The following is an 18,465-nucleotide window of genomic DNA, read 5'->3' on the forward strand; positions in this document are numbered from 1 at the left end:
GAATCTTCATTGCAAACATTGTTTTTACGAAGTGATGGCTATCATCAACAATCGTCCGTTGACACTATGTGACATAAATGATCCAAGTGCACTAGAACCACTTACACCAAATCACATACTTACCGGAAAATCAGATTTTCCTGCACCACAACCCGGAGACTTCATTCGCGAGGACCTCTTCCTGAAGAAACGTTGGAGACGTGTACAGTATCTCATTGAACAGTTTCGGTTGGATGGCAACAATAGTACATTGCTGCCATTTCATTTAGACAGAACTGGCATTCGGCTTGCCGTTATATTTGTGTGAACGATATAGTAATGATCACGGACAAAGGGTTACCATGGAACCAGTGGACACTTGCTGTCGTTGTTAAAGTCACGCCCGATAAGGACGGTCTCGTAGGTAGGGTCAGGGTGAAGGTCGGATCGAGGAACAGCTCCAGTGGCAATTCTCGAACGCAGTGTACATAAATTAGTCTTGCTTATTGAGCATCAGTAACTAAATACTTTTGGATGTTAATTTTTATCCTTGTTATCAACTTATCATAAACTTTAGTCTTACCTTATTTAGATGAAAATTTGCATTTGAATTTTTAGTTGATGTGAACATGTGCATTTTTTCACATGTAACTGTTCTTACATGAGACTTATAATAATATGGTTATATTTATGCCCCCCTTCGAAGAAGAGGGGGTATATTGCTTTGCTCATGTCGGTCTGTCGGTCGGTCTGTTGGTCTGTCGGTCGGTCGGTCCGTCCACCAGGTGGTTGTCAGACAATAACTCAAGAACGCTTGGGCCTAGTTCTAGATTTTATTAAGTAGGAACTGTATGTACCTGGTATTATCATTCTGTATGCTAAGAAGTTTGATTTCTTGAAGGTTCATGCAAGTTGTATATCTGATGTATTTAATGCCTGTTAATATTTAGAATTCATTGTTTGCAAAAATATACATGTACATGTATGTTTAATTGTTTGTTTAAAGGCAATTAATTGTTGTGCCCATGTTATTTTGGCTTTGTGTTTTCATAATCTGTTATTTTTGGAAATCATAGATGATTTGGTTGGAGTGTAATTGTCTCTTGTTAACTTTAATTATTTGTAACTTTGTAGTTGACCCCAAGGCCGAGAACTTTCTTCTGCGAAACATTTTGTCGATACTGGTTGTATAGTATAATGTAACCTTAGCCCGGTATCTTTGAAACGCTTTGCACAATTTGTCTAATGGTCATGATTACACGTGTTATATAACACCAGTTAAATGTGTAAAGAAGTTGATATTAATTAACGCAATTTTAAACGTCTTAAGGACCTTGTTTCAAAAACACAGGTATTTATGCTAAACTATTATGTATAACGTATTAAACGAATGCTGTATTATATGCTGCTAACGTATATTGACTGAAATTTCTAGCAATGTAAATTGTGCGCCAATAGCGTCTTTCTTTGTGTTGAAATGCAAAATATATAATATTAAGTGTTTTGTTGTATTATTTCGAAAATGGACATTACTATTTCAATCTTCAAATACGTAACGTCAGTTGTAATGTAAAAAACTAAACGCATTTATTTCCATTTCTTTGTCATAACCTCTGTTAAATTTCAGAATCAAAAGAACGTAATTAATGTTTGATTCTAACTTACAATATTGGATATATACTTTTTGGGAACTTACTAGATTATATTTTTCCCTTAAGCATGAACCTTCATTCTTTAACAACCATACATTTGTTGTATTTGTTAATTTTAGTTTTTACGGTTATCAAAGAATAAAGAACATATGGAATAGTGAATTGGTTAGGTCAAGGTCACCCTTCAAGGTTAAAGGTCAAGTACTTCTACAAGATCAAATAATTAAATATTGGCCAAAACTTTTGAGCCGTTGTAGATAGCAACTTAATATTTTGCATACATATATATCTCATTGAGCTGCACATATTAAGTCGTGAAATGTATAGGTCAAGGTCATCCACAAAGGTCAATGTTCGTATACTTGGGCCCTCAATTTATCAAATCTTTCGGCGGCAGTCCCCCACCTGAAAAGTATACTTTTTTCCCCCTTTTTTTAATAGAAAGATGTGTCTCATGATTATTATATCTCAATTCTATTTCAATTTAATCTTTTCAAACATACTAAATTATGAAAAATGCAACGAATATAGTGCAAACATGTACAAATGAAATAATGAGAGAGCAAGTAAAAAAATCCCCTAAAAAGGGAAACGCCGCGAAAATTCCCCCTCCTAAGGGCTGCGGACCCCTTCCCCCAAAGTAGTGTGAGGGCCCTGTATACTTTAATATAAGCCATAACTTGTGAACTATTGCAGGTAACAACTTGATATTTGGTATGTATGTTACTCATGAAGCTGCACATTTTGAGGGATAAAATGTTAAGGTCAGGGTCATTTTAAAAGGTCAAAGGTCAAATGAAAATGTCAAAATCTGTCACATTAGATATACCAAATCTTTTTTACCAGTTGAGACAGATACATCATATTAAGATGCATGTATATCTCATACAGCTGAATATTTCCACAATAAGCCACAATAAAAATGTGTTTTTAAAATGTTGTAATGTTATACATTATTTTGTTAGATTTTCTTTTGGTTCTAGATTTATGAATAAAATTATGAGTTCACTTATTTTTCTTCTGGTTTACAAGTCCAAAGTTGGTTATGATGCAATTGGTAGGTTTTCCCTCCTCCGGTATTTGCAGAACCTGAGGGTTGCATTACATAACCTAAAACGTTGGTATATTTAAAGTTTAAGGTGCACCTCATTAGCTTTTGGATAAAAAAGTATATCAATATTTAAGGCGTGCACTTTGCATCAAAATGTAATGAGTTGCAAAATGAAAACAAAACAGAAAGTGTATGGGTCTATTGGTCCATTGGTATGTAAAATGATGAGTTCCATCTCATTGGTTCGGTGCTGGTTTCCCCTATTAATATTGTGTTTGCATCTAGCATCATTAGTTCAATACTGATCTGTCAAATATAAATCTAAGTTCTTGCTTTATTTGGCATCAACATGTACATGTTTAAAGTTTAAGTAAAGTTGTTGCATACATGTATATACAGCATACCTCAATGTTTGTTGAAGAAGAAGTCTTTATGATAATATACTCAGAAGAGAAATTTTCATAACAACTTCATGTATTATTACGCCCAGTTGTATGTGGTTAACAACCAGCAGATGCACCAAAAACATATATTAGGGTGAAAGATGGGAGTACAGCCTGAATTAAAATGCCCAGGTACCATCTGAAAAAAGACTACTATTGAACACTTTAGAATCTGATCTACACCATGTTGCACCCCTTAACACATTCAATCCTGGTGCCACATGTTGGTATTTTTTAATGAGTACAAAAAAGATCCGACAGCTGTTGTACTCTTTGCTTATGTATGACCAAAGAATAAACATGTCCCCTTGTGCAAAGACTTTTTATTCAAATATCCTTTTTTATTGCAACATTAAGCCTAATACATATTCATAAGGTATAAGATTTTCTATAAACATTCCGGGCTGAATGAGTTAAGGATCATAAGGACAGTTAACTTTATAAAATTGGACAATAAGAGCTCAATAAACTTGGACAGTAAAACCTCATTAATAACGAACATAAAGAGCTCGTAAAAACCGGACAATAAGGTGCTACACAGAAGTCAAGTCTGTACGAAATTGCACCTCAAAAGTCAGAATATGCACAAGTATACTCTCATTGGTATGTCCGTCCGTCCGTCCATCCATCCATCCATCCATCCATCCATCCATCCATCCATCCATCCATCCATCCATCCATCCATCCATCCATCCATCCATCCATCCATCCATCCATCCATCGATTCATCCATCCACCCATCCATCCATCTATCCATTCATCCATCCACCCATCCATCCATCCCTATCTACCTTCCTGCCTACCTGCCTGCATACCTGCATACCTGCCTACCTGCTTCCCTACTTGCCTGCCTGCCTACATGCCTGCCTGCATGTCTGCCTGCCTCCCGGCTTACTGGCCAACCGGCCTACCGACCGACCGTTCCTGCTCAGAAGTTAAGTGCAAAGTGCTATATGTACCCAGTATAAGACCAGAGCAGCCTTCGAGTAACTATCAGGCTGTGTAGGTTTATGCTGTCTGCTGCTCATTATCATCTTAGGTTGGACAATGACGCCGTTCAAACCCGTTTCTAGCAATAAAGGTATTTAATTTGATTTTCTAAGAGACTACACAATTGTCAAATAATGTATCAGATTGGTAGAGGGTTAAAATGACTTGTCGAAACCATTAGTAGAATAAGTTCTGTTTTAAGTACTGCACTACTGTTGTATTTCACATCGTCTGAACGCTGCTTCTGTGTCATAGTGAAAATAGTATTTTTTATACATATTTTATAAATTGTCTTTTGGATTTTGCTATTCATTTCTACAGATAAGTTTGATTTGTTTCCAAACTAAGTCATATAAAAATCAGTGAATTGAAGGATGTATAATTTGTTACTATTCGTAATTTGCCATACTCTGGGAAAACAGGGTTTAATGCATGTGCTTAAATCAATACTTTACGCCTAAAATTGATTTTTATTAAGAAGAAACCTACTTTTGAAAATAAATTCCATAAAAAGCAGAACGTGATGTCTTGATTAGCCTGTACGGAATGCACAGGCTAATCTGGAACGTTCCTTTACACACATGCATAAAACCCTGTTTTTCCCAGAGTGAGGCTTACATATTGAACATTTTGTATTCCAGGCTGGGAAACCACCCCGTTCCCTCCGAAATACACAAACCTCTGGACACTGGGCTAGTTACCGGAATGGAGGGGCCAGTGCAACCCCATTAGCCCATGCAGCGGGTCAGGAGCACTCAAGCCCGCCCCATACACCTCATATATGAATTTCTCGAGTATGTATACAATCAGGGTATGCAAAAGTATTTAATGAAAACATCGATATCTTTGAACTCTTAATTAAACTATGGAAATATAATGTATGTGTATTCAGTTTTATTCCAATTTAGGAAGACTTCAAAATTCCTAGCCTTTAATTGTGGAAAAAATATTTACAAGTGTAAGCATACAAGCTTAAGTGTAATTGTTGTGTTATTGATGTTGTAAACTGAGTAGAATAAATAGAGAATAATGGGTTAGTATTGATGCGAGGCTTAGAAACCAAAAAGCACGAGCATTGTTGAGTGCTTTTTCGTTTTTGTGCCGAGCATAATAAACCTGATCTATAATCAAAACTAACCTATTATTTTATTTATCCCTTATTTTTTTTAGTAAACCTTTTTATTTAAACAAAATTAGTTGAACTGGATAATTTTGCTGAATTTATGATGTCATTTTGTCGAAAAAATGACGTCATTTTGTGCCGTGGTTTATTGCAGAAATTTAATCAACCGAATTCTCTGTAAAAGTGGGATAAACATTTAATATGCTCACCTTTCCATATCTTCCAGTTCACTTAAATTCTATTGCAGTAAACTGTTTAAATATATTAAAGCAGAGAGGGCATATAAATCATACACAGATCTATTAACTTATAAATCAACTCATGTTTGTTGTTTTCTATTTTTTATGATTATCTTGTCAAATCTGTGTGTGTTTTTTAACTCCAATTTACAGAAACTGTTGTTTCCATGACACACATTAACTAAGCAAATTTATAATAAATGTTAATTGTGTTTTTGCATGCATTTCATTAGTCCCGATTAATGATATGACGTACAAATTAAATTTCATTGTGATCTTTGCCCTGAATTGTAATTTCATTTCTTCAGTATGCCGTCTTCATTACAACATGTGTGCATAGCAATTTAAAATCGTGTCTAACAACGTCTGAAAACCAATACTTAGGTCAGATGTCGTCCGGCGGCAATTTGGGACGCTCTGTGGAATTCTACTTATTTACACATGCACATCATTTTGTTTAATTTAAAGGCAATTTAGGAGAAAATGGATCACATATCCGTGCCAGAGTGGAAAAAATACATCCAAAAGTAGGTAGAAATCTCTACTGTACAAGTTTTGTCGACAAAACACATATTTGTTCAGTGGTTCTAAACTAAAAACGAGATGTTATTTTGATTTAATAATTATAATAAAAGATCAAGAACAAGAACAGGGTCATTTAAATGAAAATTAAAAAAATCTGCATGTCAATAACCAGTTTCTAAATTAACCAATTAATCAATGTGATTGGCAAATAGATGCACAGAAATGTTTGTAGTACATCATCATCAAATCTCATATGTTTCTCCTTTCAGAGGGACGTGGAGGATATTAGGACAGTTTGCCAGAACTCCCTGCAGTGCCCAACATTATCCTGCCTGATCCCCGGGCTCAAGTCCTCTGGGGGCGAGAACGTAGACTTTGATGACCTCGCATGTAGATTTGAGGAGTTGAAGCAAAACAGTGAACACATTGAACGAACAGGAACAATGTACATATTAAAATTATTTTGAATTCTGTGTTGTAATTGTTATTTTATGCCATATGTTGTTATGAAATGCACATTTTTTATTTCGTGTAATATTTAATGACTTAGCATGTATATAATTTCCTAGTGAACCGTTGTTGACATTATTGAACGATATCATGCTAATAGGGCGCTGGGTCCTACCTGTTTTGGTACCCCTTTCTGCCCCTTTAGGCTTATCAACACAAAAATGTGAAAACCTGATGAAATTTAATAACTTATTGTAATAAGTAAATGGCAAATGGAAAGTATATGGTCTTAAACCTTAATTACAAGTGTTTGATGGGTTTCCTCCCTGCCCATTTGACCTGCACTTTTTGTGATCCTTCATCTCTTCCCAAACACGATTTTACACTTCCTCTGATATATCTGTTTGATTGGTCAATTTTTTAAAATAAATATTCTGCTTCACTCTTTGTGTCCATTGAACTGTTCATCTTGACTGTGTGTGTAGAAAATGGAAGTAATAAAGTAATATAGGCAAATATTTTTCTGACATGTTTTTTTACCTTTTTAATTTATGCATTAATGATTTTTTTAATAATGTGCTTGCTTTTATCAATAATAGACATTATGTTAGTAAATAATATTACTAAATTAATACAGACGCATCATAAAGAACATGTGTTTTGTGTTTTACAAAATAACCAAATCATGGGAATTTTATGAAAAAAAGGTGATTAAAAATATATGTATGGCTTATCAACACATATGTATTGATGCAAATAATGGTTTGAGGCACTTTTTTATTAACCCGGAAATATTTGTTAAAACAAGAGATGTGTTTGTCAGAAACAAAATGCCCCCTACTGCGCCGCTTTGATATTTTTCATCGTTTGGCAGGTACAAATAATTATATCCATTTAAAGCTTATTTCTTCCCTTGGATTTTTTTTTTTACCTTTGACCTTGAAGGATGACATTCACCTTTCACCACTCAAATGTGCAGCTAAATGAGATAAACATGTATGATGTATGCCAACTATCAAGTTGATATCTTCAATATTGCAAAAGTAATGGCCAATGTCAAAGTTTTCGGACGGAATCACGGACTGAATGAAAGACGGACTGACAGTTCAACTGCTATTTGCCACCCTATCGTGGGCATAAAAACTAAAATAGCCATTAGCAAGAAATCTTTACATACCTACTGTTATGCATATGTTCTTATGATCAAACAATGCAACATCAAAGATTTTGATATTTTTAGTGGAAATCTTGACTGTATTTAATCTCATCCATGCGTTTTGTCATGAAGCAAGTAGATATCGTACATAACACACCACTTGTTTTCTTTTGTACACGTGCTGATTATTATGCAATTGTTATGGGTGAAGCCAAAATCGGAGAAATTGAAGAATGAAATTAACGTCTTAAAAGAGCTCAATCCGTTATAAACTAACCATTTCTGTTAAACAAAATGTCACAAAACAAACCATATATAGTGATACAATCGGTTATAACGTTTATGAATAACGTAAACATGATTAAAGTAAACTTTATTTGTTTTTGTAAGCATTTAACATTTACTACGATATCGATTAATATGTCGTCATATTGAATTTTGGGTTTTTATCAATGAATCTGACATCGTATCATATTGAGAAATTGACGTAATATTGTTTCGTTACGTTTAGATTACAAACTAAAAAAACGAGATCGTGTTCTAATAAAAATATTACATTTCCATACAATTGGTTTTTTAATAACCCGCGGTCAGGAATGTAGATGCATGTTTAAACCAGTCACGATGCGCGCTCGTGAATTGATTCCTATGAATCTATACACTTGACCGTATAATATTATTTCTTACATTATTCATCTAAGACCGAGTTATTTTTATTATACCCACCATATTCAGTTAAATAAAGTATGATTAAAGAATAATATTGTATGCACACACAATCTGCACTGACTTACAATTTATAAAAGTAATGCACTTAACAGCATCTCGCAGACGAAAGTATTACAGGCTACACCAGTGCTACTACCAGTCAAGCTTACTTAATCTGCGGTTCCCATAGATGAAATATATACACATAATTGTATCATTGCTCTTGCAGATAAAATACGTAATACACATTTATTCAATATGAATCTATAAATAATACTACACTTTGGAAACGCATTAAAGCGTTACAAGTTGCCAAAATAGCCATTGTAAAACTTAAACCTCAGGAAATTTTACTTTTCAAATGAAGCAAATTGTAAAAATACAGAAATGTGTTTCGTATCAAAAGCGTTTGTCAAAGAAATAAATGTAGATTGCAATAATAGTATTGTTATAATCTACATCACATTTAAGCACTACTACTCCTAGTTTTTCAGACGTCGGTCACACAGTTTTGTGGATTTTCACATCACTGTGATCCATAGCTTACAGTCCAACCATTTTTCGCACTCTTCTAACCAAGTGACCCAGTATCCCCTCGTCAGCCACTTCCTTGTGTTCCTTCTCAACACCACGGTCATCTGGCATGATGTCTGCCCTAGGCGGTAGCTCGTCGCTGATCGTGTACCTTGAGCAGTCATCAGGCGGGTTGATCTTCTGGTACAGGTTACAGAACCTCTGGCTTACACCATGGGAGCAGCACTGATTGTAACCCTTCTCGAGTAATTCGGCAACTGTTTGGTTATCAAACTCTGCCGCTATTGCGCCCGGGTACTGGGTCTGCAGTTTGCTGAACCTAGTAAATACGACGAATATTTGAAGTTTACGGTATATCAACAATAATCTTGTAAAATAAAACCTGTCAAATCTAAAAATACTGAGTTACGGGCCGCCGCCGTGTCTCAGTAAAGATACAACACAGAAGAACATGATACTTTTTCAAGTAAAGTTTACGAACGGTAACGGCGAGGAAACCGATTAAAACTGTTACTTAACAAACTTCTAATTTAATAAAGACTGGTTAATTCGTGATCCACATATCTTTGATCCTGCATAATACCGGGACATACGACATGGATTAAACTATTTAACGTGCTAACTCACATGTAGCAGCATTTCTGTTTGATGCCATAGGCGCTAAAGAACCAGGACTCGTAGCATGCCATGTGGCTTCCAAACCCAGGGCGTAGGGAGTCATTGCGGGTGAAAGTGTAGTCCTGCAATCAATGGAAAAAAATCACATAATCGTCACAACTGAAAAATTACGTTATGTTCGCGTTTCTTTGCAAACGCATATCTTTGTTGATTTTCCACTTCTAATTTTGTGTTATATTGGGTATTGTATACACGTTTTAGAGTAATGTACGACACAATAATATGAGTTGGCAAACTGCTTATGCAATTTTCTAACGAACTTTAATTGAGGTTTCAATACCACTTTATTTGGAAACTGTCTGGTTAATTCTATAATATCTGCACAGTTAAATTATCTTTAGATGTTTAAATGTTTGTGGTGTCCTAGACTGAGATTACTTTCTATGTGTTAACAGGAAAATAAAACGAAAATATAGCGGCAATTAAATTTTCTAAATGAAGCCTTTAAGGGAATGAAAGTTGTCAAAAAGTAGTTACTAATTCAGTTATGTTCAATGCTAGTTACTGATTGCGAGTCATGATCAAGATGTTATATCAATGCACATTTTTTATATGATACTTAACATGCATACGCGGCACGACCAATAAAATACAAAAAATGCTATAATTCATTAAAGAGCAAACTCATTTCTCAGTTCACATGCATTTCTCACCCTGTTTGCAATGTTTATGTTGAGTTGATAAGAAGATAATTAACTGTGATGAATAGTTAACTTGTTCATACTATGAATACACAAACAATTAATAGCAAACTTTAGGGAGCTCATATTTTTTAAATTAGGCTTTTATTTGTTACCGACACAATCATTTCTTGTTTCTTCTAATTTATAATTAATAGACAGATTTATCAAATATCTATACACATTGTTAGTTAAAATGTTTACACAATTATATTGGCATTTTAATAAACAAAAACCGACTGTTTCCGACTTCGGCGTAAGCGAGAAATCTGCTACAGTAGCACTACAGATATCAACTAAATTTCATTTAAAGGGGCATTTTCACGTTTTGGTAAATTGACAAAATTGAAAAAAGTTGTTTCAGATTCGAAAATTTTCGTTTCAGTTATAATATTTGTGAGGAAACAGTAATACTAAACATGTATCATGCTCTAAAATAGCCATTATAATTATAGGCATCTTTTGACGATTTAAAAACCTGAAAATTATAAAGCGTTGCAACGCGAAACGATTGAATAATTTGGAGAGTTTTGTTGTTGTCGTTATATTTTGTGAATCTACGAGAATTGCTTATATAAGGTATATAATACATCTTTCATTGTATAAGGAAGGATGGTCGAGTGGTGAAAGTGGAAGACGTTTTACTCCAGGACTCCAGGGGTCAGTGGTTCGAGCCCTGCTGATGTTTACTTTTGTTTTTTGTTTTAATTATTCTTGATTTTTACTAGAGCTTTTTAGATCAAATGTTTACATTTATCAATATAAAGCATTTAATGACATATTTCAAAACATGCCAAAATCTGTGAAAAGGTCCCTTTAATACATTCAGAAACTTGTTGTTTTATTACTTACTTCCATCATTAGGACCTCCTGACATGGACAGGGCAGTGCAAACTCCAACTTTTCATGAATCCAGTCTTTGAGCTCAACCTTATACATTTCGGAAAATCTTTTGCACAGGATTTCATTCGTCATGGCCTGAGTAATAACAGTAACGTTGTACAACCATCTTCCATGGGGACCTGCACAGACGATTAAACTATTCAAATGCAGTGAATTAATCGATAATAACTGTATTGTACGTGTATGTCTTTACTTTCATGAAGCAAGGTAACTCAATCTTATTTAAATCACAGAACGAAATCCTGAAATATGCTTCACTTTAGGATGTGGTATACTTCTATGAGCTCTTAGTCAGTGTACCTCAGAGCTCAACAAGGCAGTCCAATGGAGGTCTATATCTGCCGAAAATAATATTGAAGGATAAACTGACATCATAAATAATATACACCTAAAGATCCGAGAACGAACTATGAAAGTTTATCTGCCGATGACTTTTAGTTCACCAATAGTAGCCTTGCGTTTATGACAAGGAAAGTGATCGTGAATATCTGACTTATTTTAAAAGCAATAATTAGGTTTTGGTTTGTATTACGTGATGATTCACATTGGTTATCAAGCGTGCTTCCGACGCTTGAGTGTATGTGAGAGCAAGGAACGACAACTCTGCAAAGAGATTGCAACCTCCGCGTAGAGATTTGACTGGAACCAGCATAGCTGGATCAAATCCCTGCATTTATAACCAACTACGTCATGATAGCCGATCCATGTTGTACAATATTTTTCATTTTGTTATTTTTATATTTATTATTTAGGTGTTATGTTTTTATTATGAATATAAACTTACGCACTAATTTCAAAACATTATAGAAAATGATATAATTATAATAATTTGAACAAAATCCTACCAAAATTTGGTAGGATTTTTTTGTGATGGGAGAGATTGAATATGAGAGGATGGAACGACAATTCTGCGTGGAAATTGGTTAGTGACGTGGAACGTATTACATAATAGCACGAAATACATGACAAGTGCGACACCAAAGGTCTGAGTAAAGTCGATTCTATTTGATATGATCATTTTTGAAATAAGAAGTTCAGCGTTATCCGCCATATTTAATGCAGACCACACTACTCGAGGCACGAGCATTTAATATCTTTCTTGTAAAGCATGTTCGGAAATATGGCTTTTTGACAGGTAATTTAATATACCGTCCACTGATCTCACGGTAATCTTGGAAGAACGTTAATTTGTGTCAGTCTGGTAAACTTATAAAACGCCGACTAACTTGAGCAAAACAAGTTACACGTGTTACAGTGTTTATAATAAGCGAGTACCTTGAATAACATTGGTTCCTTGGTTTAGGTATGTGAAGTTCTGCCTGTCAGACAGAATGGTGCCTGTGTAATCCAGATGCGTGTAACCACTAGCAACAGGAACTTCCGGTAATGGTCTGATACTAAATTGTTCTTGGTCGTAGTTGAACATGAGGTACGTGTACAGCTCGTCTGACACAAGTATGCACTGCATCGACAAGTTCTGTGAAATAAAGTATCGTAAATATTACATATACATTGAAGTTAGCATCAGGGAATAACAATAAAACACATATTGGTAAACACTTCAGACAACAAAGCTATTTATACTCGTATGGTACCTGATGTTTAACTAGCTCATATCCGGGTTCGTAGGGCGAGTGGACAGTAACGTGTTTCCACGTGGCGACCAGGGCCACACTGACGTTGAACTCGGTCTGGTTTGTGTACATGTGGATAAGGTCCTGAATCTTCTGAATGTCTTCCTTGTCCTTTTGGTGGTCGGTAAACACATGGATCCACATACCACCGTCTGATATATTTCTGCTGTCGATATTAGTCCATAGTGGAGCGAGTACCCTGTGGTTCTGAACAGCTGTCTTCCACTCGCTGGCATTTTCACCTCCATATTGGTTGTACAATGGTTGGAAATCGAGTGATATAAATCCGTCCATACTTGGCTGGAACAAACAGATAGAGATTTTATAATTTATAATTGGCTTGTAAATGAATGTGCAAGACTACAATAAAAAAAAACTTGCATTTACATTTTGCGATATGAGAACATATAAATGCCATACACATATTGTGAAATATGAGCATTCAAATCTAAATGTATCACGAACATGAGTATATGGCTACTTTGTTTACACTTCATAACTGCAAAAGACCATCTCGTGCATTATTTACCCTGAACCAATGCACATATTCTCCGAAGTACGGTAGTCTTCTTGATATTTGATAAGCCTCGATTATCTCGTTGTCTATATTCGTGTATCTGTCTCCTGTTGCTTTGAACTCCAGTAGAACTGGCACTGTGGAGGGATATACAGACAACGTTGGAGAATACGTTCATAATAAGGATTAAGATAACGGTAAGGATATATTTTGTTTGCTTGTTGAGTTGAGTTGTTTTCCATTTTCAATAATTTTTCAGTCATATAACGGCGCTCGGTTAAGGAACTCACACCTTTCCTGATTAAGAGGATTACCAGTACTAAATGAACATGCAATGTTCTTATGCCAGTAACTGACAACTTCCGTTTATGAATCAAATGAAGGGAGGGCCGTATAAATGTTTTAATGACAAATCACTACACATGTTATCGAGCCGGGTATTTTAGTTCAGCGCTCTACCAACTTAGCTAGCCGACCCGGTAGGATTATAGAAGAATGACTTAAAGTAAACATATAATTTTGTTTGCTGGCAGATTTGAGATTGAGGTTGAACTGAAAAAGGCAATAACGTTGTAATTGTTTTAATTTTATATGCATCAAAATGTTGTTTGTAATTCCACCCACACTAAATAGCAAGTTATATCATTTGATTGTTCATGTCATCGAAATAAGAGGCTACACCAATACCTTGGTGTCAAAATAAAAACACACAAAAGTTTCCTGTTGTAAAATAAAACAAAGAAGTACAAGAAAACATTAAATATGACTTCAAACGAAGTACATTAATTTCCGTAATATATTGAAACCAATGATTATATTTTGGAACCGTTCATTAAAACCATACCAAAGCATCCAACATATGGATTTCCCTGTGGATAACCGCCCGTGCATGCGCATGTATAACCACCGTACGTATTGGTACAGACCGCATGTGGACCGCAAGAGGTATTGTAATTGCATTCATGTATATCTAAAATAATACAATGTTGTTGACAACTTTATGACACAATTATGAAAACTCAAAGGAGGTGTTTGCTAATAGTTGTACACTTACGCCTCATAAAATCTTACAATAAACGAATATTTCGTAAACTATTTCGTAAAATAAATTGTGTCTTTTGGCAGCTCATGAGAATTATGTCGTGCTTCCGACGCTGTCCAAAGCCAATGTCTGTATTAATTTAAAAAAAAATGAATGTCTGCGTATAGAAACTTTTCATCAATTTAGAATTGATTTGTGATGAAAAAATAGAAAAAAAGAACTGACTCTCTAACCTTAAATTTACATAATAAAAAGGGAACATTTTTTGCATTACACAACAATAAGTCGTATGAATTATGTCATATATTGTGTCGCGAAGTTTCCATTTACTATTCAAAATCATGCACATTTCACTATGTAACAGGTATTCACTCTGACACTAATCCTTTAATATTACTTACCCATACAAGAATGTGAGCGAGTATCAGTGTGGGTGCTAATTGGTGAGTGAATGATTTACTAACACCACATGTTTTTATGTGAGATGTTTTAACTATAGAGTTTCAATGGTTTTATACCATAGTTTGTGATCATTCCTTCATAAAGTCTCGGTAGAGACAGATGTACTTTGTATTCGGCATTTTCCATTTGCCATTGTATATTTATGTTAAAACTAAGTCCTCAGGTTGCTGGCGAGTTTACTTTTATTGATAATATAATTACATTGTATTGTATTGCTTATTGTAATATAAATGTATTTGATTATTATGTAGTTCATTGCAATGTTTAATTATTGCAATTTGAATTAGTTATTCATAATTGTTTTTGTATTATTTTTCAGGCCATCAGTTTCAATATTATAGACATCTATAAAAAAAAGAATATATACGACAACCCACTTGTGTTCTATATACACAACCCGGCTACAACTATAATATAGAGTCTCATTCGTATACACGTAATACAGATGTATTTCTTATGATGAAACACCTAATAATTTTATTAGAAGACATACAACATTGAAATGACTATATTTAAATGCGTTTGTGTGTAAGGCTGAACTATTTTGAAATAAAAAAAATGTAAAGAAGAGACTACGCGATATGTTATAATTGAGGTTTTTTTATACATGGATACAATTAGTTTGCAATGTAAAATTTTCGTAATAGGTTTTATCGTAAATTTTATTTGATTCGGTATTTAATGAATAAAGTTAGGTAAGAACATTTCTACTCGAATACAGCTGAACATTGAATTTCGGGTGATGTATCAAACAGTGTATAGCTTGCCCTTCATAAAAACGAACATTTATAGTAAAACACATATTGAGACATTCATACTCGTCAGTGTGTGGAAGCATATTAACACAAAATTAGACGAGACTGTGCATATCGAATTTCTTCTTTGCTGATGGTACAATTAAAAAAAAATTCATTGCATTTGAAAAAAGAACGACACTGTACGACACGAATTTTAAATAGATGTAAATAAAAAGACGAACCTAAGTTACAATTAGATCCAGTAAATCCTTTGTTGCATACGCACACATATGCACCGTCGATGTTCACGCATACACGTGTCTGGTTCAAAGCCTGCTTACAGTAGAAATCTCCACCAAATGCACATTCGTCCAGGTCTATGATGTAAACAAGTAAGTGTGTCACGTAGTAAATTATTATTATTATTATCATAATTATTATTATAAGTAGTAGTAGTAGTAGTAGTAGTAGAAGTAGTAGTAATAGTAGAAGCAGTAGTAGTAGTAGTAGTAGTGGTAGTAGTAGTAGTAATAGTAGCAGTAGTAGTAGTAGTAGTAGTAGTAGTAGTAGTTGTAGTAGTAGTAGTAGTAGTAGTAGTAGTAGTAGTAGTAGTAGTAGTAGTAGTAGTAGTAGTAGTAGTAGTAGTAGTAGTAGTAGTAGTAGTAGTAGTAGTAGTAGTAGTAGTAGTAGTAGAATAGTCGTAGTAGTAGTAGTGGTAGTAGTAGTAGTAGTAGTAGTAGTAGTATTAGTAGTAGTAGTAGTAGAAGTAGTAGTTGTAGTAGTAGTAGTAGTAGTAGTAGTAGTAGTAGTAGTAGTAGTAGTAGTAGTAGTAGTAGTAGTAGTAGTAGTAGTAGTAGTAGTAGAAGTAGTAGTAGTAGTAGTAGTAGTAGTAGTAGTAGTAGTAGTAGTAGTAGTAGTAGTCGTAGTAGTAGTAGTAGTAGTAGTAGTAGTAGTAGTAGAAGTAGTAGTAGTAGTAGTAGCAGCAGCAGTAGCAGAAGTAGTAGTAGTAGTAGTAGTAGTAGTAGTAGTAGTAGTAGTAGTAGTAGTAGTAGTAGTAGTAGTAGTAGTAGTAGTAGTAGTAGTAGTAGTAGTATAGGTAGTAGAAGCATTTGTTGTTGTTGTTGTAGAATAGTTATAGCAATTATAGCAGTAAATGTACCAGTGGTAGTAGTAGTATACATATTAGTAGTAGAAGTAGTTGTAGTGGTCGTAGCAGTAGTTGCAGAAATTGTAGCTATATTATAAGCAATAGTGGTCAGAAAATACTGTACTAAATAAGGATTGCCATTTCGCATTGCATACTGTCTATCCCAACCTACCCGCACAACGTTGTCCACCGAACCCATCCAGGTCTCGGTATCCTGTCTGACACTCGCACTTGAAGCTGCCCTCAGTGTTGGTACAGTTAGCGTTATAGTGGCAAGGCCTCCTCCTGTTTTGGCACTCGTCGATATCTACAGTAGTATATATTGTAAAGAGATTGCTCGGTTTGATTAACATTATACAGGAAAATGTATTGATAATACTGTTTTTTTTTGCTACGTGGTAAGCATTTTCACACTCTTAAATGTCAGAGCTCCAGATAAGATGCGTATCTGCGTATTTACGCGTTGAAAAATAAAAAAACGCTTTAAAAATCGTCCCAGTACGTAACATTACGCCATACAAATCTTGGTACGTAATTTTGATCAATTGATGTGCGTAATCGGTTTAACCAATAATCAAGTTAAGTGTTAAGATTAAGTCAATCAAAAAAAGAACATTTTAATCAAAATAGAGGCCCATCGTGTTAGTATTTGGGACAAAGTACATTTCAAGCGAACAGCGGCTCCTGCAGGAAGTAACTGTATATTACAATATGCCAATAGAGATAAATCTTATGATGCTTATAAAATTTTGAACATAATTTTAAGCAATTTCATTGTTGAAGAAGTTTATAGTTCACTTACATAGACCACAGACAGTGTGACTTTATTTTCAATTGTACAAGCAGTACCATAACTTATTTCATTTGCAAACTGACGTTCGTGTGCAACATTTATACTTTATGCAAGAAATACCCAAGACAGAGATACAACACATGTTAGTTGAATATTTAAAAAAAAGTCAGTTCATATGATCATTTAAAATTTATTGCGTTTGCATTTATTTATACCGGTAAACCAAAATAATACTATGTCTAGGATTAAACACGCCATTTGCTATGTCATTTTTCTATGGAAATGGTAAATACCCCTAAATATTCCTAAATACCCTTTATGGCAGAAACAACGGGGTTAAATACCATTTAACAATAATATTAGGGGGTAAAATACCCTTTAGACTGAATCCTTATCTTGAACTCTGTAGTCTTAACACCTACACAAGAGACTGTATGCTTCTAATCACATAAGAGGCGTTTAAGTATTTTAGTCATTAGTTATACACCTTAGCAGAAACATGCGCCGAACGTTGAGTCAAAGCAACAAAGTTTACATATGCATTCACGCGAAAAACACTTCAGCCCTTTTCCTTGCTTATAATCTAAAAATCCTCACACAGTACCCGAGCAAATTGGTGCCTCTCCGCTCCACCGACCATCAGACATACATGTTATCACCGTCTCATTTGTTGTATTGTACCCATGAAGACACGTGTATACAGCCGAAGCGTTGAAAGTGGTATCGGGAGCCTCTACCGTTGTATGAGTGTTAATTTCTTGTAGACCACAATCTAAATAAAATATTTATGGCGTTTATAACTAAAGACGAGTTTGAATGATGCAAATTTATATGCTCTTTTGAGTTTAATGTATGTGTATGTTGAGAGTTGTGCCTTGTTGCGTGTTGTGTCTGGTAGTGGTCGCTTGTCATAGATTTATTTCCTACTGTTGCAACTGAAATATCATTTAAACATTAAGTGGTTCTAATATAGTTGAATTGCATCATCGTAACTACTAAATAACACCGATGAAGTAATTACA

At 34.6% G+C, this 18,465-nt stretch overlaps 1 protein-coding gene across 3 annotated transcripts in view; it reads right to left on the minus strand.

The window, feature by feature from the left end:
• Window positions 1-18,465, minus strand: part of LOC127852286 (dendrite extension defective protein 1-like) — a 39,867-nt gene that overhangs the window by 20,237 nt on the left and 1,165 nt on the right. Inside the window, exons 3-12 of one of the 3 annotated variants that reach the window (XM_052386205.1) lie at window positions 18,048-18,215; window positions 16,823-16,957; window positions 15,746-15,880; window positions 14,107-14,232; window positions 13,275-13,399; window positions 12,707-13,045; window positions 12,387-12,588; window positions 11,061-11,230; window positions 9,478-9,590; window positions 6,680-6,925 (exon numbers count right to left, since the gene is read on the minus strand). In XM_052386205.1, the coding sequence (XP_052242165.1) occupies window positions 6,892-6,925; window positions 9,478-9,590; window positions 11,061-11,230; window positions 12,387-12,588; window positions 12,707-13,045; window positions 13,275-13,399; window positions 14,107-14,232; window positions 15,746-15,880; window positions 16,823-16,957; window positions 18,048-18,215 (1,547 nt within the window). In that variant the 3' untranslated portion in view covers window positions 6,680-6,891. Of the gene's footprint in view, window positions 1-6,679; window positions 6,926-7,966; window positions 9,170-9,477; window positions 9,591-11,060; window positions 11,231-12,386; window positions 12,589-12,706; window positions 13,046-13,274; window positions 13,400-14,106; window positions 14,233-15,745; window positions 15,881-16,822; window positions 16,958-18,047; window positions 18,216-18,465 lie in introns of those variants that run through there. The other 2 variants (XM_052386204.1, XM_052386206.1) reach the window with 2 other exon arrangements.

The sequence above is a fragment of the Dreissena polymorpha genome, chromosome 12 (genome assembly GCF_020536995.1).
Source record: "Dreissena polymorpha isolate Duluth1 chromosome 12, UMN_Dpol_1.0, whole genome shotgun sequence".
Classification (NCBI taxonomy): domain Eukaryota; kingdom Metazoa; phylum Mollusca; class Bivalvia; order Myida; family Dreissenidae; genus Dreissena; species Dreissena polymorpha.